General features: G+C 43.4%; 1 protein-coding gene across 2 annotated transcripts; it reads right to left on the reverse strand.

The window, feature by feature from the left end:
- Positions 1 to 358: 358 nt before the first annotated feature.
- On the reverse strand, positions 359 to 26,620 carry jmy (junction mediating and regulatory protein, p53 cofactor). 2 transcript variants are annotated; one of them, XM_046867723.1, is made up of 10 exons: positions 24,891 to 26,620; positions 14,889 to 15,062; positions 6,118 to 6,268; positions 5,110 to 5,279; positions 4,635 to 4,800; positions 3,953 to 4,140; positions 2,662 to 2,745; positions 2,427 to 2,510; positions 1,816 to 2,341; positions 359 to 1,622 (listed from the first exon to the last, which is right to left on the reverse strand). In XM_046867723.1, exons 1-10 carry the CDS (start codon positions 25,629 to 25,631, stop codon positions 1,324 to 1,326), a joined length of 2,583 nt encoding a protein of 860 aa, XP_046723679.1. In that variant the 5' UTR covers positions 25,632 to 26,620; the 3' UTR covers positions 359 to 1,323. The 2 variants fall into 2 exon arrangements, with proteins under 2 accessions (XP_046723679.1, XP_046723678.1); XM_046867722.1 differs by having other exon boundaries at positions 2,427 to 2,513.
- Positions 26,621 to 27,563: the final 943 nt, after the last annotated feature.

The raw sequence follows: 27,563 nt of genomic DNA on the forward strand, positions 1-27,563 counted from the left end.
AGAGAGAGAGAGAGAGAGAGAGAGGAGAGAGAGAGAGAGAGAGAGAGACAGAGAGAGAGAAAGAGAGAGAGAGACAGAGAAAGCGAGAGAAAGAGAGAGAGAGACAGAGAGCGAGACAGAGAGAGAAAGAGAGAGGGAGAGACAGAGAGAAAGCAAGAGAGAGAGAGAGACAGAGAGAGAGACATAGAGAGAAAGAGAGAAGGCATGGGAATGTGACATCGTCCAAAATGGAAAGGACAGAAGGAGTTTGGGTGGAAAAAAAAGAGACACGCTAAAACACTTAACATGAAAAATACAAACCGTAAACTTAGTAAACACATTAATAATAAAGCAAACTACGTACAGACAAACACGTGAGTACAGACAAACACTTGAGTACAGACAAACACGTGAGTCCAGAATACGAACTCTTAAGGTGTTTAATTACACGTAAAGAAAAAACCTGCGCATGGTTTAATGCGATAACAGAGCGTTTTTAAAAGACCAAAACTAAACCACTGCTGGTCTGTACAAAATCTGCTTTATTATTAATGTGTTTACTGAGATTGGTCTTTTAAAAGACTTTGGTTTTATCGCTTCATTAAGCCACGTTAAGCTTTTTCCCTAATGGTTTATAGGAGAAAAACACGTAACGCGTAATTAAACCTGCTATGTTCGTATTCTGGGCTCCTCTGCTTGTCTATACATCATTTACTTTATTATTCATGTGTTTATTGAGTTTGTTCTTTAAAAAAAAGTTGTATTATAGCATTAGCTCACGTTTTAGGCGTTTGAAGATGCCCCCCATAAAAAAACCTTACACACGGGTTTGAAAGCTACTGGCTCACGTCAGGGATCGGGATCTAAACGCCGGGGAATTGAAATTGCGAGGACGTTCTGTTGAACTGAAGTCTGTGGCTCGGATTTCGCTCGAACAAACAGAAGCGGTGGAAATGAGCGCATTGTGTTGCTGAATTGTTGTAAATGGTGAACGTTGGTTTGTGTACAGGACGAGCGTGGGGGAGAAATAAAAAAAAAAAATACATTGAAAAACAGACATGGCTAGACGTCTGATTGAGAGAGACGTGACGGCACATATGAAGGTTGTGCTTTGGGTGGGTGTGTGGTCAGTGGTCTGAGCCTGACTTTGTAACTCGTGGGTACGCGGCTACAAAACATCACATCCGATGCTTTTCCTTCATAAACCTGATGACCAGCAGTGTTGCGTTTATTCACGATCTTAAATGTGTCTGATGTGTGCATATATGAATATATACACTGGTCACTGAAGTGTGTGTTTATGAATGTGTATGTGTGTGTGTGTGTGTGTGTATAATAAGTGATCTAGCTCTCCCAGTCGGTGCATGGCAGCCCCTCGTCCTCGGACTCGGACTCCGGTGAAGCCTCCTTGATGCGGCGCAGGGCTTCGTGGATGCTGCGCGTGAGTGGGTCGCTGGATTCGGTGCAGCGTTGCTGCTCGTGATGCCGCACCTTCTTGAGCTTCACGCCGCGTCGGATCTGAGCCAGGATGTTGTTCCCGTCGTCCTCGTCTGGATCCGGGGCGAGAACCCGCAGCTCGGCTTTGCGCAGGTGGAAGCTTCCGCGCTTCAGGCTGGCCAGGACTTCATCCATAGGAGAGGACGCTGTGGACAAGAGAGGTGGTTTAGGGCTGTGGCGCAAATTACATGCGACATGTTCAGTTCCATTAAATGTGCATTGATTGAAAAGGTTTGTAAATCACTCCACTTTAAAACGCACCCTTTACATACCCTGTCTTACTCAGTCTTACTATTGAAGATTAAAAACAGTTTAAGACCTTCCTCGAGGTCGTCTCACCTCTCCTCCACTGGGACGACTCGAGAGAGGACGTCTTCCTCAGCTTTTTGCGAGCGTTCACAAGCTGACTGCTGTCGAAGTAGCGAGCGGAGAATGGGCCGAGTGGACTTTCAGCTTTGGGTTGGGACACGGGGCTGCTCGCTTGTCCCTCCCCTCGTCCCGACCCAAGTGTGTCTTCAAGAGAGGGAGGAGGAGGTGGAGGAGGAGGAGGTGGAGGAGGGGGAGAGATCGGAGAAGTGGATGAGTCCAGGACCTGGCGCTCGGTAAGCATGGGCAGGGAGGATGGCCCGAGCGTTTCTGGGATGGGTGGGATGTTCGAGGGTAAAGACGTAAACCCTTCGGGTCTCTGAAGCTCCGCAATGGCAGCGGAAACTTTCAAAGACGCCGGGGCATCGTCCGTCTGCACGCTGGCCACCTGCGTCTGGGGCTGGAGCGCTTTCGCGGCCATTTGTGCGACACCGCTTTTCTTCCTGACGTGTGCCAGACGCAGGCGTGTGGACTTCAGGGTGACCTGGCCTGGGTAGCGCTATGTGGAATGGAAGAACACAGAGAGTTCAGCGTCTCTGCAGATATTTCATAGATGTTCACTGAGTTGAGTAAAAAGAATGAACCTGTTTGAAGCTGCGCAGTCTGTCCAACGTCTTCTGTCTCTCCTGGCTGACTCGTGTGTTCCTCACCTCCTCTTCCTCTTCATCCTGCTGCACAAAAACAAGCATCTCATGAGCTCTGGTTTATTCCATTATATATGTCTCAGGCAGAGCAGAGTTTCCTCGCGAAGTGCATTAAGTCATAACTGCAATAGATTTTAAAATAAAGGAGAAGCTGTGTTTTTTTTTAAAGGTGTACCTGCCGCAAAGCATGATGGGAGTCGAGGTCCTGGCCGCTCTGGCGTTGCTGCAGTTTCTGGGTGTGATTGACAATGCAGATTTCCTGATTAACAAAAAAAAAAGCCCATTAACCTCCAGCCTGTGTCTCAAATCCACTGTCATCAAGACTTTGGAAGGAAAGCAGTTTCTAGAGGTTCCTAGATCTAAATTAGTAGCTCTCGCCTCCAGACGAGGAAGTTCAACTTCAAGTTTATTGCTATAACGCATTTCCTAATGGACATACAGAATGTAAGAATTACCTTAGACCAAAAATGTGATTATAAAAAAAAAAGACCAAAAGTGTGATTATAAAAACATTACAAAACACCAGAAAGAAAGAGAGAAATATCATGAGCACCGGAGTGTGTGAATATGAGTAATGTTCTACTGTGTTCTACATTCAGCAATAATCCTCAGCAACTCATAAAATAGCTCAACTTCTGAGATCCAACACCAACTCCTCCAAGCCTTTAAATGTTCAATGATGGAGAAACAGCATATGTAGAATGTTATATTGAGTGCCAATTAACAGGTTGTGTCTCTGTGGGGACCCCTAAGGGGAGAAGCCGAAAGAAGCAGAGGAAGAAGAAGAAGATTAAGAAGTTGTTCAGGTCTGACACGTGGTTCCCCTCTGCCACAAGATCTTATTGAGCTGCTAAATCACACTGCAGGCTATCACACTCAGACCAGATGCTAACTGATCATTTCCACATACATAAGCTCACACACACCATCGTTTTTAGCTGCGTCACATGCCTATCTGTCTGTCTGTCTGTCTGTCAAATCTTTTTAAAATTACGCATACAAATATTGGATAAATCAGACATGTCAAAAAACTGTTATAACTTTAACAATGTTCAATGTAAAATAGCACTGAACTTAATTACAAATACAATAAAAACTAAAAGATGTGCATTCAAACTGAAATTAAAAGTAACACTCCAAATAAATAAAAAGTTACATCCAAAATGAAATAAAAAAAAAAGACACTTAATAACACGTGATTCGCTCTAGAGGGCGCTCTCGCACTGCATAGTGTAACCCGGAAGAACTATCTGTATGGATTTTTGCCTATAGGTGGTAGTTTCAGCGATCAAATACTGGTTATAACCCTAACCCTGAATAACTGATGAATCAGTCGACCTCTGTTACAGAGAATCAGGAACCTTTCAACAAACGAGGACTAATTTCAGCTCCTGAAATTTGTAAACTGTACAGCAGCACCTTTGCACGTGTGCTGTTTTGAGTTCTACCCTGTGATTGGCTGCTACCTTTTTGGTTTTGAGGTAGGCTTTCTTGGCAGTGATGCGTCCCCTCCTGGCCTCTAGCTGCCGTGTCCTCTGCTGCAGCTGCACGACCTCGTCTCTTAGGGGCGCAGGAGCAAGGGACGCCTCGTCTGTGGCCTGCAGGGCGTCAGGACTTTCGTACGCGTCGTAGTAAACCACCTCGTCCTGCCTCTCTGCGTGCAAAACACAAATAAAACGTGTAGAAAACAGAGTTAGCAAAACCAACAATGCAAAATCAACATTGCGAGATGAACTTCTCCACTCTATGCTGTGGGGTCTTGCGAGTTCTGTATACGACTGAAACGATAATTAAAAGCACCCTTGCCATTATCAGATTTTTTCCATATACCGACAGACGATCATAATTTGACGGAAATAAATATTTTCTTTCGTATAAAGCGGCCATCATTTTGTTTTTACTTCATGACCGACCACCGATTCAGGTTCTTTGTTGCTGACTTTACTGATATTTTGATTATATTTGCCTGGTGTGTTTCTTTGTCCAGCATGTGGTGCAAGTGAGCAGCTCCAAGCATGAGTCACTCACACATACACAAATATGTTTTGAAAAACAGCTGCTGGTGAGAGGTCTGGTGAATCAGCTGAAAGGTGGCTCAAATCCCACATAAAGCATGCAATTTTTTTAAGAGACCTGCATGCAACTAACCGGTCAACTGTCTGCGCAGACTCTGCAGCTGCGCAGTCAACAGCAACTCCTCGTACTTCAGGATCTCAAACTGGATCTCGTAGAGCTGCAGCTGCAACTCGTAGTACAGCGCCTCTAACTGGTCCAGACGCGCCATGGCGTCCTCGCCATCCTCGAGCCCCTGCATCTGAAAGACAAGGGGGTAAAAAAGTTTAGGATGTTCACCTGCAGGGGTCCCCAAACTACGCCCAGCCCGCATTTGGAGCGACCCTCTGAACAATATTCTGTGAATTTAATTTTAAATATGTTTTACTCAAATGATATCTGTATCTGTTTTTCAAATAACACTCCGTGTCATTTCCTGTTACAGACTGACCCCCATTAAAGAAAGGAAAAAATGATGTGGCCCTCAGCGAAAAAAGTTGGGGGACCCCTGTTCTATGATCACAAGCCTATATACTGTACATGGGGTAATCACGTGTGTACGTGTGCATACCTCCTCTCTTAGCCCATGCTTCCTCTGTTCCAAACAGATCTCTTTGGCACGCATCAGTTGCAGTGTCTCCTTGGAAACAGCGTACTGCAGTTTCTCCATGCGCTCCACTGCTGCACCCCAGGCCGCCTTCCCGAACTTCCTCTGGTCAGCTCGCATCCGCTCGTACATCACTGCGAGACGAGACGAGACGTGCGATGTTATTCGATCGGTTTGTCACTGGCTGCTCCTGCTTTCACAGCCAGGCAGGAGAGCATTCACAGCCAGTGAGGTTACTGGGAAAAACACAGACCCTGAGGCCTCCACTTCCTGGAAGTGTTATTGACTAGCCAAAGGTCTCATGGGGGAAAACTGAGCGCTGCTGTCTAATGTGTCAGGAATACAATATGAGATTATTTTCCCCAGTTTCAATGTGAGGGAGTTTTTCTGCACACAGCAGCTTCTTTATATCGACCAACTGATGTGACTGTAATGAGGACTGAGCTGTGATCCTCAGTGCATCTCAGATCAGCAGGTTCCTGTGAATCTGTACATACATGCTCAAGAAGGGAAATAAATAGATAGATAGATAGATAGATAGATAGATAGATAGATAGATAGATAGATAGATAGATAGATAGATAGATAGATAGATAGATAGATAGATAGATAGGAAAGCAAAAGACAGTGAGAGACAGAGAGTTGGAGAGCCAGAAAGCAATAGAGAGACAGAGTGCAAGAAAGAAATGACAAAAAGAGAGAGAGGTATAGGGTTAGGGTGCAAAAAACAGTGAGACAGAGATAAAAAAAGAGAGGAAGGGGAGAAGAGAAAGAAAGAGATAAATAGAGAGAGAGAGAGTTATACAGAAAGAGAGCAAAAGAAAAAGAGAGAGATTGAGAGAATGGGGGAGAAGGATAGAAATAGAGAGCAAGGGACAGTGACAGATCGATAGAGTATGCGCCTGCACAAAAGAGAGAGAAAGAGAGAGAGCGAGAGAGAGAGAGAGAAACAGAGTCAGCATGGTTTAATACCTTTCTGTGCCCTCGCCGTGGTCTCGAAGTACTTCACCGTGAGGTCCTGGATCGACAGCACTGCAGTGTGGGCCTTCCTCTGCCAGTCCTCATCCTCCCTCCTGAGGGCTTCGACCCTGCGTGGACCCAAATACTCCGTCTCCAGAGAGATCTGAACACAAACCCACAGACAGATGAAGAAACAGAGCGCTTTCTAAAGATACTCATCCTGTTCTCACATCCTGGTCTGAGGATGTTCATCCTCACACCTTTTCACCTTCACACTGGGGATTTGGAAAACATTTGGAGAACTTTTTTCAGGAACTCATTAAGGAACTGAGCATACAAGTTAAAGTGCACCTTTATTTTCAATTAAAGATCCAGGACTGTATTTCTGAGCTTTACTCTAGTTACTAGAACCATTATTTTTAGTTCCCAGACCAGAGTAGGAACTTTTCTTCAAACCATGGATCCATCTACCAGGATGGACCTCGCTGCACCAAACCTCAGTGAAATCAAACTCTAGGGACTAACCTTCTAACAATCTTTCCATCTGCCATTTTATAAGTCATTTTTAATAAAAACGTCATATCGTTGTGGAAACATGGGCCGGGATCTCATCTAGTACCTGTGTACTTCTTTAGTTCCTCACAAACACACACACACAGACCACGTGTGCATATTTGCAGGATGACACAAAGCAGGAAATTCACGACCGAGCTGACACACAACAGGCCTCGCTCTTATTTAGGCGAGCAGAAGAATCTAAGATCTTGGCAAGAAGAATCTCCAAAGCCTGCGACCGTCACCTGCTTAGAGACAGATCTTGCTCCAGGCTAGAACTTGCGTAAACAAGAATCACTTTTATTAGCGTCTCCCTCGAGGCTTTCGAACGGTTTTAGTCTACTTAGTAAATAAACACACAGGAGCTCCGATACGGTTCTGCGTATCCTGACAGTTACAGGATCAGGAAGGATAACCTTGGTGTTTTTGTCCTCAAGTCTTTGGTCGCTTCACCTGAGAGGTCACAAGCATGAGGAACTTCCATGTGTCTCTCAGACACACACATGATTATAAACCACAGCTGGGTGTTGTGAGGAAGCTGGAAAAACAAGTTGTTGAGACACACATTTCAACCCTGGCAGCTTCCCAACGCCTCGTTCAGAAATGAAAACAGCGCAAGAAAATTTGAATATTTGTTACAATTTTTCTGTATCGCTGTCGTAAGATCGAAAAATCGGAAGTCGAACCATCTTAACTCGGGGACTGCCTGCATAAGGAACAAACTTATAGGCACTATATTTTACACTCATTTATACAACTTTGCACCTTTTCATCTCCATAAAGCTGCTTTGAGACAACGTCTAATTGTTAAAAGCGCTCTACAAATAAAAATAAATTAAACTGAATTATAGAACATGTTAAATGTGAACGCTGACTGAACCCCAGGCCTCCTCACATCACCTACATCAGTACCTGACTTTACTAACACCCTTGTGGCTAAAGGAGAACAAATCTCCACGAAAACCTGTAGAACATCTTACCAGAAGAATAACAGCAAAGAGACTCAATGTGGAAAATTATGTTTAAAAAGATGTTCAAAAAGTTCAGGTGGTCACAAACTATGTGGTGTAGAGGATAAAGTGGATTAAAAAAAAAAAAAAAAAAAGATTCCTAGCGTGTGTTGGTGAATGAGACGGCTGATTGTTTTCCAACCTGTACGCCAAGCAAAAACAGAAAACAGTGAGTGAAGCGCGTGTCTGGTGTGAGCTCGACATAATGACAAGCAGCTCCTGCAAATTTCTTTCCAGACGAAGCGTCCGCCTTGAGTCCCACCTACGTCTTCTCTGATTGGCTCGCAGTGAAAGTAAATGCTGCCAGGCGTCTTGCGCGTCTCGTGTCCTGCCCATTGTTTTTCCAAATCTCTTGTTTGCAAAAAGGGTAAGATACGGCTAAGCCGTAAAAAAAGAAATGTTGGCACCTGACTGTTAGCACATTTACCTAGCCAAACGTACTTTTTTTAACGTCCGTGGAAACGTACGTGCGGAATTCCGTTCCAATTTTTTATGATATTTATTGATTTACTTTTTTTTTTTTACAGCTTAAAATCGCATAGCGCAAACGATTCACTGTGGTGATTCGCTTACAAAAATTTAAAATTTTAATATTAAATCTTTTCCCAACGGCTAATAAAATGTTCCTAAAGATATCATGTATGGCCAAAAGTCTGTGGACACCAGACATTAAGATTGCTATGTGTTTCTTTCCAAATCCACATGTGTTTTTTTTTATTTTATAATTTCAACTCTTCTGGGAAGATGTTCCACTAGATGTGCCCATTTATCCCACAAGGGTGTTGTGTCCCACAAGTCAGGTAGGTAGGTGAGGTGGTGAGGAGGCCTGGGGAGCAGTCAGCATTCACATTCATATCTTCAATAGGGTTGCAGCTTTATAGCAGAAGAACTTCCACTCCAACCCATGGAAAGCAGATTTTTATGGAGCAGGATTTGACCAAAGGTTTGGGTCTCCAAGTTCAACTGAAGAGAAAACTGAATTCTCAGATCCAAAGACGCCCTATACAATTGTGTCCCTCTGACTTCGTGGGAACAAGTCAGAGAAAATATTCTGAAATGGCTGAAATATTCATGTGTCCCAATACTTTTGTCAGTTTAGTGTATTTGATATTACAAATCTGTACAGGGTAAAATATTCATCATGCATTTTTAAGGCTCAGAGTGTTCCAAGGTTTCGTGGTGTTGCCATAGCAACTATTAAAGCGAATAGAGCGGTCATTTAAGATGATGTCAGTTTCTGCTGTGTCACAGCTGGAAAAAAAAACTAATTTGAATGATAGGAAGCAGATTTTCTTTTTTTATATATAACCTTTTTCTTGTTGAATTTCTTTCCACCAGTGGTGGATGAAATACACAAAACATTTACTTGAGTTGAAGTTGAGATAAAATGTGACTCATGTAAGTGTGCCTTTAAACTTTCACTTGAGTCAAAGTACAAAAGTTTTTACCTTCAAATGTAGTAAATATCCAAAGTACTATGATTTATTATAACTATAATTTTCCTATTATCATTTTTATCACAAGACAAGAATCACCTCAGTTTATGTGTAAAGACTCGAATGTGACTCTCAGCACACTGATCTATTAATAGAATGATATTAATGACTCAAACACTGATTGATTTCTTTTACAATTATCATGAACCCAAAACCTTCTTTTTAACTACTCGTGTAAATGAGGTCACGTGTGTCGTGGTGAGTTCGAGTCTAAAGTTTCTTCATCATTTATTCCTCTCTAAATGTTCTGCTTGATGTTGAACTGATGCTGAACTGTATGTTGGTGATCAGTAGATACACCAAGCGCCGATCAGAACACGTGTAAAACAGAGCGTGCGCTCGACCCTGATTGGTGACTCGCTACGTTTCACCAGTTACGTTTTTATCCTCGAAAATAAAAATAAACGTCTGATTTTACTAAATGTAGTTGAGTACAAATTTTAATATTTGACTTTGAAATGTAGTGAAGTTCCAGTAAAAGTCTCCCCAGATGGAAACACTTCAGTAAATACAGATACGCCAAAAAGCTACTTTTTGCAGTAATGAATCACATTTACTGTCCACCATTGTTTTCCGAACCCTCCTGATTGTCGTACGCTTCATTTTTAACACGTTGTGTGCTATGCTTGTTTTTTTTTGTCCTGAAAACATGCCTTCGATGAAACTTTCCTCAAAACCACTGAGATAGGATCGATCAGGCACTGAGATTTTTGACTGCTATGCCTTGGAGTTGAAAACCGAGTCTCTCCCAGACTTGAAACCAAACACAGCTCTTCCTCATTTTCTTGGAAATTCTCACTGAAACAAATTCCAAATGTGTGTGTGTGTGTGTGTGTGTGTGTGTGTGTGTGTGTGTGTGTGTGTGTGTGTGTGTGAACTTCCTAAACCCGAGCGTACACGCCCATGCAGGGTTTCTGTATCCGCATGGTTTAAAAATACTCTAATGCAAAACAGATGCTGCCATGGCCTACAGTAGGTCACATGTACACACACGCTTGACGTGTTTCTCTAACATTATGAGGACCTTCCATTGCGTATCAATGCAGCTTAGTGACTATGCGACACCTTGGTTTAATGACCTCAGGAACTAAAATGAAACATTTGGTCCCCACCAAGCTATAAAAACACGTCCCCCCAACACCAAACACACAAGATTTCATTACATTTGAAGGTGAGAGAGAAACGTCTGGAGAACACAAGCACTGGAAAGTGAGACTTAAGTCTCGTGAGTTAGACGTGAGCTCGCAGCTCAGGAATCTTTTATTTGAGATGGCACGGACGTGCACTGCGACTGGCACCGCACGCTCCATTCTTCTGCTTTATTTTCCGACATTCCTCGCGTTCTTGTAATCAAACACTTCGAAAAGACAAAGGCATGAAGTGGAGGGAAAATAAAAACTCTGGATGACCTGAGACGAGGTTCTAATGTAAAAAAAAAACAAAAAACAAAAAAAAACCACCATAATCCAGGACTAAGCACTGACGTCATGATGGAGTACCAGGTACCCATCATGCATTGCGGTAGGAGAGCGAAGGGAGGGTGAGTGATGATGCAATGAGGTTTTAAAGGTGGGATGGATGATAATTATAATCATTACAATCTGCTGCAAAGTCCCAGGTTCTCGTCCATATGAGCCAACGCCTAGCTGCGGTCTCGGTCTCGGACATGCGATGCGAGCCAACCCCCAAAATTTGGCATGTGATATTAGAAAAACATCTGTAACTGGGAAACAAAAGTGGATAGGAGGAGCTTACTTCCGCTCCCCCTGTCAATCAAATTAGCCAAGAAAAGTGTTTTGAAAGCTATATTATCTCGGTTAGATTTTCTAGTGATCACCGCTCTGCTCCATCTTACCTGGCACATCTCTTATTCATGCCTGTGCTTGGGTCCTGTCAGAAACACGATAGTGACGGATGGTGTATGTCTTTGACACTCGATAACCCCGTCTCATTATGCCTCGTTTGCCGAGGGGCATGTGTTCCCCCTGTGCGTCCACCACCCATGGTTTTATCGCTCATTCATCCCATCAGACGTGCTTTCATTCATTTGTTCATGTGTGCACTCGGTAGAGGGTGGATCAGGTACCATATGTTCATTAACTTCATTAGCTTTACAAGAGAGCCTGGGAAGAACGAGTTTGCTCACATGCTAGACACAGGATATAAGATGGAGATAATATATGTTATGCCAATAACGGCAATGGCTTGGGAGCTGGAACCAGAACCGGTAACATATCCTGTAACTCCCACTTCCTCTTTTTATTCCATATCAACTATACAGACAAAAGTTTGTTTTACATCTGACTATAAGATTTGTGGACACTTGACCAACTGACCAGGAAAGTGGAAGCTTAGTAGTTTTTGGCATTGGATTTTGGATGTGAAGGTCTTGAGTTCAAATCCCAGCCACATTAAGATGCCACGTCTGGGCCCTTGAGCATGGCCCTTACCCTCTGCTCAGTTGTATAAATGTAAGTCTTTTTGGATAAGGACGTCTCTCGTAAAATATAAATTAGATTTGTGCTTTTTTTTTTTTAACATCCCATCCCACATTTTGTCCCCATTTGCTTGAAATAATGGCATGTCGCTCTGTACTTTACTCGGTGGCACAAAGGGGAAAAACATTGATATGGAGGAAACGTTGGCTACAGAATGGGCTATTGTTTAGCCACAAATAACAGGTGGTCAAAGTGCGAGCTATTTATAGTTGGGTTGTGTGTGTGTGTGTGTGTGTGTGTGTGTGTGTGTGTATTCACGAATAAACTTGTTTGTGCGTGTATTTGTTTTTGCTACATGCAAGCACCTGAAAGCGTGAGTTTTCTCACACACAGATGTGCGAGAGTGTCGTGTCGGCACGTGATTTTAAACTCTGTCCTCCCTGCTACTATTAGTCCCGTTGATCGCATGCAAAGCACATGCAAAACACACACACACTGCTTTGTTTGCATTACACAGACCTGAATAGTGAGGATGGAGGACGTACCAACCGTCTAAATTTGGGGGGGGGGGGATTTGCATACAGCTTGACTCAGTTTGTGTCAAGAGATTATGTGATGAAGTAGGACAGTGTTATTATAGTACACTAATACTCAAATGTACGCCGGAAGACGTCTCGGATCTGAGACGTGCTATTAGAGTTTAAAAGCGTCGCTGACATGCTCATGTAGAAATTTTACTAGAGAGAAAACAGAGTTTCATGTAATTACCTGTAATATACTGCATGGACTGAAGGATTGGGACACCAAACATTTTCCTGCCATATGTGTTTTTTTTTTCCAAACTGTTCCCACAATTTCGGATAGCATAACATTTTCTCTTCAGGTGAACTAGGAGACGCAAACCTGTTCCAGCAGGACAATGCCCCTGTGCACAAAGCCACGAAGCTATGCCTTAGAGATAGGCCGATTCATCGGTTTTGCCATTGGTTGATTTCTGGAACTATCGGCAAAAATTCCTACATCTCTCAGTTTCATTCAGCTTCTGTCTCTCTTTTTCTCTCTCCTTCTAAACACACAGTAAGTCTTCCTGGTCTTTCTGCAACTCGGCGCTCCGTACAGTTCAGTCTGATTCTTCCAGAATCTGCTATGGATTAAGCAGCCTGCCAACACCCCACTCCGCCATAACCCCTGCCTTGTGTTTTTATTTCTTTTCTTCTGTAGTGGATTTGTTAGCGTATTGCTTAGCAGCTAAGCACAGGGAGCTGTTCTGTGTCAGGATTCGCGCCAGCAGCCGAGCTTTAAAACCTTGGCACGAAACTCCAAGTTGCCCGAGACGACTGGCTCAAAGCATGGCTGCGCTCTCGTCTACACTCTGCGCTCTAATCAGGAGCTGTGGAAGCTCAGAGGTTAAGGTCAGGGGGGACAAGCCCCAGTATCGCCAAGCTGCTGTTGAGCACTTGAGCAAGGCCCTTAACCCTCTGTGCTCTGGGGCGTTGTATCACTGCTGACATCAGATACGTGAAGAAAGAGTTTCGCTGTTCTGTAAACTACATGTGACAAGTCAAAAGCTCCTTGAACAGTTTGAGAAAGAATCGCATATGGCTGGACAAATCAGGTGTCCCAATCATTTATTTTTGCATAATGATTGCTGCTCGTTCACAGGAATGTCCACATGACGTCCACTTAAATCTGATGCGCTGTCTAGTGCTTCCTGTTACTAATTCGTACCGCAAAAATAAAGCTTTAAACAAAATCCAGGTTAGACCGCACCATGACCTTGACCATGACCTTGACAACACAAATGAGATGCACACAAATAAGAAGCAGACAGTGTGAGAAACAGGAATGGAGAACGATTTGAGATATTTGACCTTGCTGTAACCTTAAACCTTTTTTGGCTCACTTTCAGAATGTTGTCTCACATCTTGCCTATGTTACGTCTACCACCATGTCTGTCCTGTCTGTCTTCTACCCTTCATCTCACTCTCTCTTTCTGTTTATCCAGCATCCTTTCTCTCTCTCTCTCTCTCTCTCTCTCTCTCTCTCTCTTAATTAATCCCACATCCGGTCTCTGTAATGCCCCCTCTTCTGTGTCTTCCACGATCCCACTCACTCTCTGTCCTGCATTCTTTCTTTATTTCTTTCTTTCTCAGTCTGTGTCTTGTATCCCCATCTCTCTCTCTCTCTCTCTCTCTCTCTCTCTCTCTCTCTCTCCGTGTCTTACATCCTTTATGTCTCCCTATCTGTTATATCTGTTTTCTATCCTTCCTGCTTTTCTTTGGTGGTTTGTCCCACATCTAGTTTCTGTGAATCTCAGTGTTTTTTCTGTCTGTATCTTCCACTGTCCCTCTCACTCTCTCTTTCTCTTCCTCTGCAAACTTTCTTTATCCATTTCTCTCTTGATTTTTCCCACATCTGGTGTCTGTGTTAAATCTTACTTTTTGTCCAGTCTGTGTGTCTCTCTCTCTCTTACTCTCTCTCTCTCTCTCTCTCTTTTACTCTCTGTCCCGTCTGTGTCTTCTCTCCTTCCAACTCTCTATCTTTCTCTCCCAATCCCCAGTACTACGCTTCCCTTAATAAAATTATCCCAGTCGATTATGAAGGTCACCATGGCAACCAGGCGCAAACAGGAGGTCGTGACCGCTTCGATTACACGCCGTATCCTAGAGTAATGAGATTGAAGAGAGGAATCTGAAAAGAGATCAAAGTGTACAAACGACTGCGCTGCGGGTGGGGCGAAGACGCCGACGCGACCTCCACGTCGCAATACGTTCACCGTGAGATGCTTTTCTGATGACGCCTGATTCATTCATTCGGTCTGATTCGGCAGAATCACCAAATACATTTGAGAATATTGTTCCATGAAGATGTACTAAATTATTCCCAGTAGTCTGGTTTCTGTCCAATCAGATTTCCAGGGGGAAAGAAATCACAGTCTTGACGCTTCAGAATCAACAGAGCAGGGGCTTGTTTGAAACTGCGGTTTTAACCAATCAGAATTTGAGTTGATAACACTGGGGCATCTAGCAGGCGTACGATAACATGTTCGCGTCCTTTGATTGGATGGTCGGCGAGCGCACTAGTCAGAGCTCACAACCCGCTTGTGTAGCTCAAATATATTTGTAGAATTTGCACAGAAAAAAACACAATTTGCATTCGTTTCAAATCCCCAGTTAAACCTTAATGCATGGAAAAACTGCTTGTGTTTTGAAGCAGGTTTGTTGGTGTACATCTCCAAATTGTAACGATGTGTGTGTGTGTGTGTGTGTGTGTGTGTGTGTAACCTTTATTTGTTGTCTGCGCAGCATGGCGAGCTCTCGCATGTCTCGAAAGGGCTGCAGCAGGTAGTGGTAGAGTTCAGTGGTGGCCTCCACCAGATCGCTGTAGGCCTCATCCTGCTCTGAGTACAACTGCAGCAGCTCCACCATGCTCTCCATGCCTCGCTGCTTCTCCAACAGCTACACAGAGACAGAGACAGAGTGAGACATCATAACATACACATACATACATTTGTCACTTTTATTTATTATTTGTAAAATGTTTGAAACCCCATGACTTGAGACAAAGGAGAAGCCTGGATGCCTGAGACGAGCAGATTTCATGACTGGATCTTTTTAAAATTCATTTTCAGTAACCATGGCAACAAAATAAAACCTGCCAAATACAAACATACACCAGAAACCTATGGTACGATCTATACTACATGGCCAAAAGTTTGTGGACACCTGACCATAACATTCCTATGTGCATCTTTTCCGCAATAATCGGCATTTGCTGTTAGAGAAAACTCCACTCTTCTGGGAAGATGATACACTAGATTTTCATAGTGTGCTTGTGAAAATTTGTGCCACGAGGGTGTTAGAAAATTTAGGATCATGGATTCATCGATATAAAAAAGTGTGCATCGGATACAAGTTAGCATTTGTATCGTTTTGCATAGATTTTACCATATTTTTTAATGCATACATTTTTGCTTATTATAATGCATTTGTTTATATATATATATATATAATTACTGGTAGATGTGCGATACTTTTATTATTTACAAAGGGACCAATAATTTATGACCAATATTTAATATGTAGATTGATTTCGCTTCTTGAGCGCGTTCTCTCAGCACCGCTGTCGCTACGTTAATACGACGCATCACAACACTACGGAGACCGAGGCGTGTCCTGAGAGTCACATAGAATACAGATTAACATGGCAGAGGTAGAGCTGCGTCTTCCTGGAGACAGAACAGGAAAAGAACGTCTGGTCCTTTTTTTGCACTACGAAGGCTTGTTTGTGAAAGGGACATGCGTTAGAAGGCTCTCAAGTAAATTGATTTGCTGTCTGTGTGAACCAAAAAAAAATATTAAACTATCTGTACCATGTTAAATTGTTTTTAATATTTTTTTTTTTTTTTGAAGGCTAACTGTTTTTGACCTAGCTTTTAGGAAAACCTTTGAAAAAAATTCATAGGATGACAGATGTGGTCGTCGAGTGACTGCAGGATCTGGTGTTGCTCATAACGGTTAACCAGGAAGCACATCTGTACTGTCAAGCATGCAACTAAAAAGGCATTAGAAACACTTTTGGTGTGAATTGGCCATTGTTTCTCGAGTCCTTCTTAAGCTTGTGCTTCCACACACACACACACACACACACACACACACACACACACACACACACACACACTCACACACACACACTATGGTGTTAGCTTGCCGAGAGGAAACACTGGCTGATTCAGCTCAAACACTGCTCCCTCTGTTTACCTTAGTCGCTGGTCACCGTGGAGAGGGGGAGCTCGCAGCCCAACTCGTGTCAAAGGTTACTTCGGATAGAGCCAAACATGCCTTGCATTTATCTCCTCATTACTTACTGTGGGGACGTGAGGACCTTGTTTGCCCCCAGTCAGCCTGGCCTGTGTATCTGTCAGTCATAATGAGGAGACGTGGGCTATGCCAATTCCAGGGATATGTTTGGAAGGATTTTCATGATCAAGGTATTATTTAAACAAATGTAAATCATTATCTTTCGGCTGCTCCTGTTAGCAGTCGCCACAGCGGATCGTCCGTCTCAATCCCACCCATTTGCCTCTTTCAAACCAACCACCTGCATGTCTTCCGTCACCAACATCCATAAACTGTTTCGATGGTCTTCCTCTTTTCCTCCACCCTCAGCATTCCTTACCCGATATACCCCATGTTCCTCCTCTGCACATGTCCAAACCATCTCTCTCACCTAGTCTCCAAAATATCCTGCACGGTCCTTCTATTAAACCCATTTCTAATCCTGTCCATCCTCATCACTCCAAATGAAACCCACAGCCTCTCTTTACCTCTTTTTCTTAATGCCACTGTTTGAAAATGTCCACCATAGCAGATCTCACCACTGTCTTATTAAAACTAATGTAAATCGTTCCTTCTTTACACACGTCATGAATCGGGTCCAGGACATGTATCCTCACCTCCTCTGAGGTCTGTCTCTACCAGTCCTGCCTGAACACAGCATCGTGTCCACCTGAGCAAACATTCAGTATCATCTGGGTAATAACACACACACACACACACACACACACACACACACACACACACACACAGCTGTGATAAAAAAAGAGCTGATTCTGTAGAGTGTTGTTCTGCTAATCTGAGGTCGGTTTACCGCATCCATTAAATGTCCTCCATCAGGCTGATAAAAGTAAGTCATCACACAAACATCCCTTAAACCCTGTAAACTTTCTTTGTAGATTAACTTACATATGGGCACAAGCTCAAGTACATGGAAAAACAATTATAGGGACTTTTGGCTTTTCCAGTCAAATATAGTTCTTCCTCAAACAATGTCTTTGGATGCAGTAGCATGATATTTTTCCTTCACTTGAACTAGGAGACCTGAACCTGTTCTGGCATGTCAGTGCGCCTGTGCACAAACCAACTCCATTAAAAATATTTTTACATGGTTTCGTGTGGAAGATCTCCTGTTATAGAGCTCTAAACCCTCTCAACCCTATTGAACACCTGCACTCCAGGCCTCCATCAGTACCTGACTTTAACACCCCTGTGGCTGAATGAATCTCCACAAATCTCCACAAAATCTAGTGGAACATCTTCCCAGAAAAGTTTATTATAAGAGGAAATGGAGAATACATGTGAAATGGGATGTTCAGCACATAATCATATGGTCAGTTGTCCACAAAATTTTGTCCTGGTAGTCTACTTTTTGTATCATCAGACATGTATATAAAGAAGACTCATGATGATTTCAGGATTAGTCCAGACCCCTTGTACATGGTGCTCTAAATAGATCATGTAAATAGAGGCGTAAAGACTGGGTTATAATGTCTAATAAAGCCTTCGTATAAAGCCTCCGCATTAGAGCAGCTATAATCAGATTATGGTCACGTGGTAAAATTCACGTATGTCTTCAACAAAAGTAAGAAGATGAGAAAGACAGAGGAAGCAGCATGCATACGTTTGCCAATTAAATCATTTCAGATCATTAAAATGTAAGTAATTATTCCATTTGCAACAAGAAGTTTGTAGACGGAAATAAAACGAGGCGAAGTTTCTTACGTTTTCACGTGTGTATAAATACAGTATAAACGTAGCCGTTCGGATGGAGAGCGTCTGAAAATAAAAATGCTGCATAAATTAACGAGGACGCAGAATAAAAGAACATATTGACTGTTCATTCATGAATGTTTGATTTGCATATTTGGCCTGAGCCGAGTACAGACACAGCGTTCGTCTTCTGCACTGATCTCAGATCTGCTGAATTAGACTGTAAAAAAAACACAAAGCTGCGTGCGTGCGCGCACACACACACACACACACACACACACACACACACACACACACACACACACACACACACTAGTTTCACTATCAGTACTAAGTTTTCCTTCCAGCTGTTTATATTACAATTTATTTATTTGCTTTTAAGAAAATCTGAATGGACACCACAAACTCCAACAAATGAATATGTACATGCAGATGGATTGATGGATGAATGAATGAATGGATGGATGGTTAGCAAGAAAGAAAGAAAGAAAGAAAGAAAGTAAGAATGAACTAACAAACTAACGAAAGCATGAGTAGATAGATAGATAGATAGATAGATAGATAGATAGATAGATAGATAGATAGATAGATAGATAGATAGATAGATATTTTTAGGAAAGAAAGCAAGAAAGAGCGGAGAGGGAATACAGTAAGGTAAAAAAAATAAACAAAACAAAGAAAGAAAGAACAAAGAGTACAAAGAAAGAAAAAATAATAATACATTTTATTTAAAGGCGCCGAAGAAAGAACGAACGAAAGTATAAGTAGACAAGGGAGATGGACGGACGGACGGACAGACAGACAGACAGACAGACAGACAGACAGACAGACAGACAGATAATTTGATTAGCATTTACGTCGAAGTCAGTGACAGGTTTAGTGATACACAAGCTACAAGACTACAGTCAAACATCTTGAGGGGACATTGTACAAAGTCGTGGGCATCCAGAAAGAATCAAACCCCAGATCAAGCAGATCTGTGAAATTACTTATAGAACCCCAGGACGTGAAATCTATCAGGACAGACCTAAAGTGTTTTAACACCAGAAACAAAAATACGGCTCTGTATTGTTCCACATTATTTCATCACTTCCTGTCTCCACTCCGCTGCTTGATTTTGTTCAGATAGGGACGTGAACGAGGCGCTCGAGAAAAAAACAAACAAAAAGCTACAACTGGCAAAGATGAGCTTATAGTCGGTGGCATGCGTAACGAATAGTTACATGTATACATAGCGTCTGTGTGTGTGTGTGACCAGAGCGTCGTTTCTACGTGTTGACTTGCGGATCACATCGTCTGTTTCTGTTCGGGTTTTGCTTGTGAGGTTAAAAAGGACGGAGCGAGGAAAAGAAGTCAAGCCTCGTTGAGAAGGTTCTGGACACACGCTGGAGGAAGGACGAGTTTATTAAGGGGCGCGAGAGCGAGCGTGTCAGTGAGCACTTCTGTTATTATTACACGTCGCCACATGAACATCGCTGTAAGTCACACGAGCTGCGCCCACCCTGCCCCGAGTCCGCACATCGGCAGGACGCCTCGAAACGCCCTCGGAACCCTTTCGCCACTGGGGGGCGATGACTCATTCCGAGAGAGAGAGAGAGAGAGAGAGAGAGAAGCTTTATGTGCACAGGTAGTTCACGCTGCAAAAGCTTTCAGCTTGATTAACGTTTATTTTTTTTGTGGGAAATGAAATGAGACTCGAACACAGTGAAATGTTTAACGTGAAATCAGATTCGGGGTCTTATGTGGGAGCTAATCTGAGCTGATCCTACAACAGCAGCTGTCGTGAGAGAGAGGGAGAGAGAGAGAGAGAGAGGGATGTTTTGAGACAATCAGACGTCATCATGGCTGAATTAGACGTAAACCCCTGCGCTTTCTCTACAGCTTTCTCACACACACGCACACACACACACACACACACACACACACACACACACACACACATTGTTTCTTTATAGTTCTCTCAGGTGCAGACGAATCATAAAAGCTAGTCCACTGAGTAAGAACTCCATGTCTTTGTTGCCTGGAAACCTCTGACCAGGACAAAATAATAGTTGCTTGGACAAAAGTTTGTGAACACCTGAGCACCACAAGAGCTTTTTGAACATCCCATTCCACATTTAGTCTCCACTTGCCCTCATAACAACAATTTTTTTGGGAGATGTTTCACTAGATTTTGAGGAGATTTGTGTGAGATTCATTCCGACACAAGGTGTTAGTAAAGTAAGAAACTGATGGAGGTGAGGTGAGGAGGCCTGGGATGCAGTCAGTTCTTCTACTCCAACCCATGGAAAGCAGATCTTCATGGAGCTGGCTTTGTGCCCAGGAGCATTGTCATGCTGGAACAGGGTTGAATCTCCTAGTTCACATGAAAGAAAGATTTCATGCTGCTCCATACATTTTTTAGTGTATTTCTTATCCATTTCTAGCTACATTGAACGTTGTGGAATGTCTGGGAAACGTTTGGTCCATCCCTCCTTTGAAGTCAAGACAAAAAAAAAAAACAGCAGCTTGTCGACGGAAAACCGTAAAGCCCTACTCCTTATTTTCCAGTGACGGAAAATTTTTCAGATGAACGCAAAGCAAAGTGAAAAGGAAAAAAATATGTTAAAGGGAGGAGCGAATTGATCCGTTGCAGTTGTTCAATTGACAAAGACAGAGAAAGACGTCTGTGTGTAATTTCCAGCGTCTGTCATATATTTGTTTAATTCATCACCGGGCCTGCATTTCATCATGAACGAGTAATAATAATAAACGGTTTAAAAAAAAAAAAGAAGAAAAAACACAACGCTACATTAAAAAAACGTTTGCCTAATTCTACCTTTTTTTGCAGTCTCGGAATTTTTTTCTCTCGCCATTCCGACTTTCTTCCTCCAATTGAGACTTTTTTACTCACAAATCTGACTTTTTTCTCGGAATTGCGAGTCTTTTTTCCCAATACCACATTTTTTTCTCTCACAATTCCGACTTAATTTCTTGCAATTCCGACTTAATTTCTCGCAATTCCGACTTTTTCCTCACAATTCTGACTTTTTTTTCTCGGAATTGCTAGTTTTTTTCCGCAATACCACATTTTTTTCTCTCGCAATTCCGACCTTATTTCTCGCAATTCCGACTTTCTTTCTCTGATTGAGACTTTTTCCCCCCATCACAATTCTTTTTTCTCGAAATTCCTACTTTTTTTTAGCCAATCGGCCAGTGTAGTCAAGTTCGCAAGTACGATCCAACCTAGATATCTTTATCGGTCGACCTCTAGTTATTAACGAAGCCTAATTACTCGTTAGATTCACCAACCATCCACATGTATATGCAAAAGGTGCAAAACAATATAATAAACTAATTCAGCTTTAGGAGACAAATTAAATACATGTGAAATCATCCACAATAATACTGCTAGTCACTCCGACCCGTGTCATTTTCTGTTACAGACCGACCCCCATTAAAGAAAGGAAAGATTATGTGGCCCTCACAGAAATAAGTTTGGGGAACCCTGTTCTAAATATTGACTTGGCTGTGGCAGATTTCAGGCTATTATCTGATCCCAGCCCGTTCTAGTGCCGATCCGACTCGGCAGCTCTGGAAAATCTCAGCTCTTGACGAAACGAGCGCTGGAAAGTTCTCGAAGTGAAAGACGGGGTCGCCGAGGTCGTTATGGAAACGAGAAGACGCACGGATTGAACGCCTGGTGTCCCAAACTGCATCCATTTTAGACATCGTTCTTTTAATACCCGTGCCATTCCTGAGTCCACGCCCTCTATTATTCTTTTATTTAAGGCGGTAGTTGGGAAAAAAGAAAAGTTTTTCCAGTGTATCAGCCTCAACCCCTCACCAGCCAAAGCACTCAGGACAACAGGGTCACTTCCTGTCTGGAACTCGTCCATGCTGGCTTTAATGTCTTCCTGTCTTTGTTTCTCACTTTGATTCTTTTCACACGTCTGCTATGCCAATTCTTTTTCTCAGCCCCTTTTTTCTTTACTAACCTTAACAACACACAATACACACACACACACACAGTCTTCCTCTTGTCAGTTTTCACTCGTTCACTCCCTCCTCGTACCGGAACAGCAGGTTTGAACAGGGCTTTGATCTGACTACGTCTCCCTCCTTTACACTAAGTGCTGGATGTCAGACCAACCTGCTGCGTGGATTTCCTTTTATATCCATGCCGTCCGATCTATACCTGCTTCACTCCAGACGTGATTGGGATCGATGCGGCACTTAGGGTTTATTAATAATTTAAAACCAACACCCTTGTACCCTTGTACTGACAGCGGGCCGAATATAGAGACATTAAAAATTGTAATAACTGTTCGGACAGCTCGATACTGACGAGGCCAGAGTCGAACGAGTTATCGACACGTTGAATCGCTTCAGCTCGGCTCTCAGAAAGATGGATACGCTGCTGATATTTAAAGCTCCCGCTAGGTTTACGTGATCGCGCCACGTTCAAATATAAAAAAAAAAACAATCATCGATATTCATATCGATATTTGCTTCATCGGTCTGTTTCAGACAACGATTCACTGTTCCACGTTCGCTGATAGCTGTACGTGACTAAAAACGTTTTTAGGACAAAGTGAGTACAAGATGAAGGGAAGAAATTAGGAAACGGGTTTTCTTAATTGGGGTGGAAAAGGGGGCGGGTTTACTGACCCCAAGGCCACAACCAATAGAAAAAAAGCAATAGGCTCACAGCGCCCCTGGAGCAGAGAGGGTTAAGGGCCATGCTCAAGGGCCTCACAAAAGCATTTTTTCCACTCGTTTCCATTATTGTAAACAAAATATTATTTTGTGTTTATATTTACAAGTACATTGTTTACAGTTCTGTATGACATACAGTAGGTTTACTGGTGGTGTTTTTATTTGTTTGCACTCAGTTGAACACAATGCACTTTATGTGGCTACCACAACAATCTTTAGTCCATAACTCTGTGTTCTGTATGAAGCTCTGTGCTCTGTATGAAGCTCTGTGTTCTGCATGGAGCTCTGTGTTCTGCATGGAGCTCTGTGTTCTGCATGGAGCTCTGTGTTCTGCATGGAGCTCTGTGTTCTGCATGGAGCTCTGTGTTCTGCATGTAGTTTTGTGTTCTGCATGGAGCTCTGTGTTCTGTATGGAGCTCTGTGTTCTGTATGGAGCTCTGTGTTCTGTATGGAGCTCTGTGTTCTGCATGGAGCTCTGTGTTCTGCATGGAGCTCTGTGTTCTGCATGGAGCTCTGTGTTCTGTATGTTGTTCTGTGTTCTTTTGCGTCTGATGGAACTATAATGATTGGATTTTCAGAGACACCCAGATGAGAACAGGTTCCCTTTTGAGTCTGGTTCTTTTCATGGTTTCTTACTTCTACCATCTCAGGGACGTTTTCCTTTGCCATTATCACCACTGGCTGACAGGGACTGATATCTATCAGTCTATATATAGTCGCTAAAGTGCATATACATCAGTCTATATATGTAGATATGTAGATGTATTGATGAATATAATTGTAAATGCACAATCTATTTATTTCTGTACAGCCGAGTTAATCGGAGTTAATCCCTTGCTGATTATTTTATTTACCCCCCAAACAAACGGTCGATTTTACACAGGCCTTGTCTCAGGGCAAAAATGCTGACTGCAGCAGAACAGATCAGGTTTCAGTGAGATAAAGGTCAACAGATGGCAGCTCAAGCGCTTTCAGGAAACAAAAAACACATTCAGCGCAGCGTACGTCTCCAGAGGTGACTCAAATACACACGTTCTCTTTTCACCTGAACTGTAGTCTGTATGTGCTGAATCGAGGCCTTGTTCGGCGCGCGTTTGTCTTTCAGAGACGATGCATCACGAGAGTGGAGTCTATACGCTCCAAGGCCAAAAGTGTAACACGACACAGAAGATCTGCAAAACGATCGATTAAATATTAAAAGCACCGGGTCCTTGAGCCGCGTTTAGAGCGCGACCGACTCGTTCATGATTATATCCAGACGAGATCCTGCATCATACGTCTATATCAGGCGTCTGGTACAAACTTTTCAAAACAGGAAAATAAACAATAGCACTCGTTTTATTGCCACATTGAGGAAATGGTTTGTGGTGTGTGTGTGTGTGTGTGTGTGTGTGTTTGGTCCCATAACACACCTGACCCGTAGATTAATGATCATGTGTAAAGATAAAAGAAAACACAATGAAACCCAGCTCTGACCATCTTCCTGCACCTGATCATTAACCTTGTTGTTTAATCATGTGTGTGTGTGTGTGTGTGTGTGTGTGTGTTTGTGTGTGATAGCAAAAAAACATTATACGCTTCTTATAGAAAAATAATCCACTGCATTGTGATATCGAAGAACAGCCGAACGATTAAAAAAAACAGGTCCTTCATAACAAAGAGAAATAAAAAAAAAGCACCTTGTGTGTGAAATGTTCACTAAAGCAGCTCAGCCACCGCAGCTGCTTCCAGAGACATACTACACCCCCCTTCTCTTCCAGGGTGCCATTACTTTCGCACACAGTTTCATATATGCACATCTGAACATCTGTTTTGTTCTGGTTTGCATCATTTTGAATAACGAAGCTAACAGACTTTTGCAAGCCAATTTAACTACTCATTGTGACGGCATCCGTAGCGATGACGTCATCAAGAGCCGTGAACCTCACAACTTTTGGCTTTTCCAAATTAAAGCGAACACACTTTTGGGGGCATTTTATTCTCCTGGACTATACATATATATATATTTTCCTCCACATAGTATCTACTAAGGGTTCTTACCTCGTGCAGGCGCTTCTTCTGGCGCTGTAGAGCATCTTCGTAGCCCTTCTGCCGCAGCTCGCTCAGGCTCTCGTAGTATTCCTCCGAGTCGTCCCCATCCGCAAACAGCACCTGGGAGAGGATCTTCCATCCGCACGTGTCCAGCGCGTGGCCCAGGTACACCTGCAGCTGGTAGCAGAGCGCCTCGGTGTCCCGCCGCGCGACCTCCGGCACGCCGAAGAGCACCGACCACACGGCGGACTGTTGCTCCTGCTCGGGCAACGGCGGCAGGCACGGCTCGAGGTCCGAGTTGACGGCGCAGAGTTGCGCGTGAGTCGCGCGCAGGTCCTGGAACGAGAACAGGCCGGCCCAGCTCGAGTCGCCGCACACCGTGGCGCCTGTAGTGGAGACGTCCGGGTCGTCCGCGTCGTCGTCCGGGAACCGCGCGTCGGCCAACGACACCGGCTCGATCACCTCGACGTCGACGAGCGCGGCGGCGAGTCTTCCGGTGCTCTTTTTGCGCGCGGGCTCAGATTTCTCCACGGGGCCCTTGGAGGCCACGGGACGCCCGTCCTCGGACACCTCGGCCGCCGGCTCGCGTGCCGCCGCGCTGCGTTTCTGCACCGTCCGGTCGTGGCACGTGACCGCGAACTTGCCCTCGATGTCGTTCCAGGCGACGATGAAAACGAACTTGTGTTTCTCTTTCTCCTCGAAAACGTTCGGCCTGACTGAAACCCAGCCTGATTCCAAAGCCTCCTCCATGCTCAGTGATATCGGACAGTGGAGCTACCCGCGGGGAGAAACGGAATATCAAACCCGCGGAGGATCAAAAGAAAGAAAACAAGAAAGAATTCTTTTATGACGTCAGAGCAACAGTGACGTCGTGGCAAAGAGCATCCGTCAACGTTTTTTTTTTTAAAGGAAACGGTCAAACTTTAAAACTACAAAGCAGCGGATTAAAAGAAACGTCTCGCGCACACAACCGATTCCGGCCCGTTTGATCCTGGAGCCTGTCTCCTTTCATCTTCATCCTTTCTTCTTTTCCTTCTCCTCCTCTTCCTCCCCGGTAACCTGGTTGTTGTGAGAGTTTTTTTCTCTCGCGCTCGTGGATTGTTTTGCGCGGACAGAGAGGAAGGACAATGCGGTGGGGACTCGACCGTGGGACTCGCTCGCGCTGCTCGCTGACTCGGTCACGTGGTTGAGGATCTGTTTACAAGCGCGCAGCGCGTGAGGGTCCCTCGTCGTGACGTCAGGCGCTCGAGCGGAACGTCTTCGGGGGCGGGGCCGAGGCGCTCTCTCTCTCTCTCTCTCTCTCTCTCTCTCTCTCTCTCTCTCTTTTCAACCCGTTAGGAGGGTTGTCGTGACGTCACCACTTTTTCCCCTTTCTTTTTTCCTTCTTTCCCACCGTATTGGTTATAGCTAACAGGCTAAAGAACCACAACAAAACACTAAAAGCTCAAACCACCGCGCGCGCGTGCGTGTGTGTGTGTGTGTGTGTCCGTGTCCCATCACTCCAGCAGCAGCAGCATCCATCCCTTTTTTTCCCCTTCGCAACGGTCTGTTTTTATCCGACGACTCCACTCTGTCTGCCCGGTGACGTACCGGAAATGGGCTGCATAAACATCCGGCACGTGGGACACGCACTGTACGTGTTGACGCATTGAACGATAGCGCGATTATATCATATCATATATTACATCCACTGTATAATCTATATTATATAATTATAATACACACACACACACACACACACACACACACACACAAAATACTGTGCCAATATCAATAAAAAATTGCTGTAAAGTGTTTCAAAAATAAAAGTGTTAATAGTTTTTTTCCTGTTAGGAAAACAAAAGAGAAATCCAAATATAATCAATATTTGATTTAAACAACCTTCATCAATTCTGGTACACACAGTTTTTGAAGGAGCTCAGCAAGTTGCAAACATCTGGGAGAACTTGACCGCCTCAAATCCTACTGATTCTTCATGAAATCCCATACCAACTCGATGATGTTGAGATCAGGGCTCTGTGGGGTGCCAAAACTATTACTTCCAGGACTCATTGTTCTTCTCTACGTTCTTTTTTCTTTTAATTATCGTTTGATTTATTTCTTTTCAGCACAAAAAAAACCAACAACCCCAGAGCAGATCAATATAGAACACAGCAGACATTTTACCACATTAATAACGATATATAAACAATATATAGTTGGTATGAAAAAAGTGACCGTGGAAGGCAGAGGGCAAACAAAAAAACAGAGTAGAAAAGAAAAATGGAAAAATGACGTAAATCAGGATTAAAGTCTTGTTTATTTAAGTAAATCCCACAATGAGGATCAGCCATTTTTTGTGTATCTGTATTTTACTATTTCTACAATTCATATTTTTCCAATTTGGGAAGTCTTTTACTTAAATTTCACTACATTTCAAATTCAGATATCTTACTTGTTTACTCAACTACATTTTGTGAAATCGGTTCCTTTTTTATTTATGAGCGGATAAAAACAAAAAAAAACGTAACTGGTCGCAGCAAGCCACCAATCAGTCCACCAATCAGAGCGTGGGCTTCATTTTAAACTCGTTCTGATTGGCTCTTGGTGCATCTACTGATCACCAACGTACGGTTCAGCATGAGTTCAACATCAAGCAGAACATTTACAGAGGAATAAATGATGAAGAAACTCGAACTTGCC

The sequence above is a fragment of the Silurus meridionalis genome, chromosome 15 (genome assembly GCF_014805685.1).
Source record: "Silurus meridionalis isolate SWU-2019-XX chromosome 15, ASM1480568v1, whole genome shotgun sequence".
Classification (NCBI taxonomy): domain Eukaryota; kingdom Metazoa; phylum Chordata; class Actinopteri; order Siluriformes; family Siluridae; genus Silurus; species Silurus meridionalis.

What these genes read in the sequence shown, in the direction of transcription:
- jmy (XM_046867722.1), bottom strand. Translation starts at nt 25,631, where the DNA reads ATGGAGGAGGCTTTGGAATCAGGCTGGGTTTCAGTCAGGCCGAACGTT. An exon ending in TCTGCGCAGACAGTTGACCG is followed by an intron (nt 4,141 to 4,634) that starts GTTAGTTGCATG and finishes TTTTGCACGCAG; the next exon opens with AGAGGCAGGACGAGGTGGTT. An exon ending in GTCGTCCCAGTGGAGGAGAG is followed by an intron (nt 1,623 to 1,815) that starts GTGAGACGACCT and finishes TCTTGTCCACAG; the next exon opens with CGTCCTCTCCTATGGATGAA.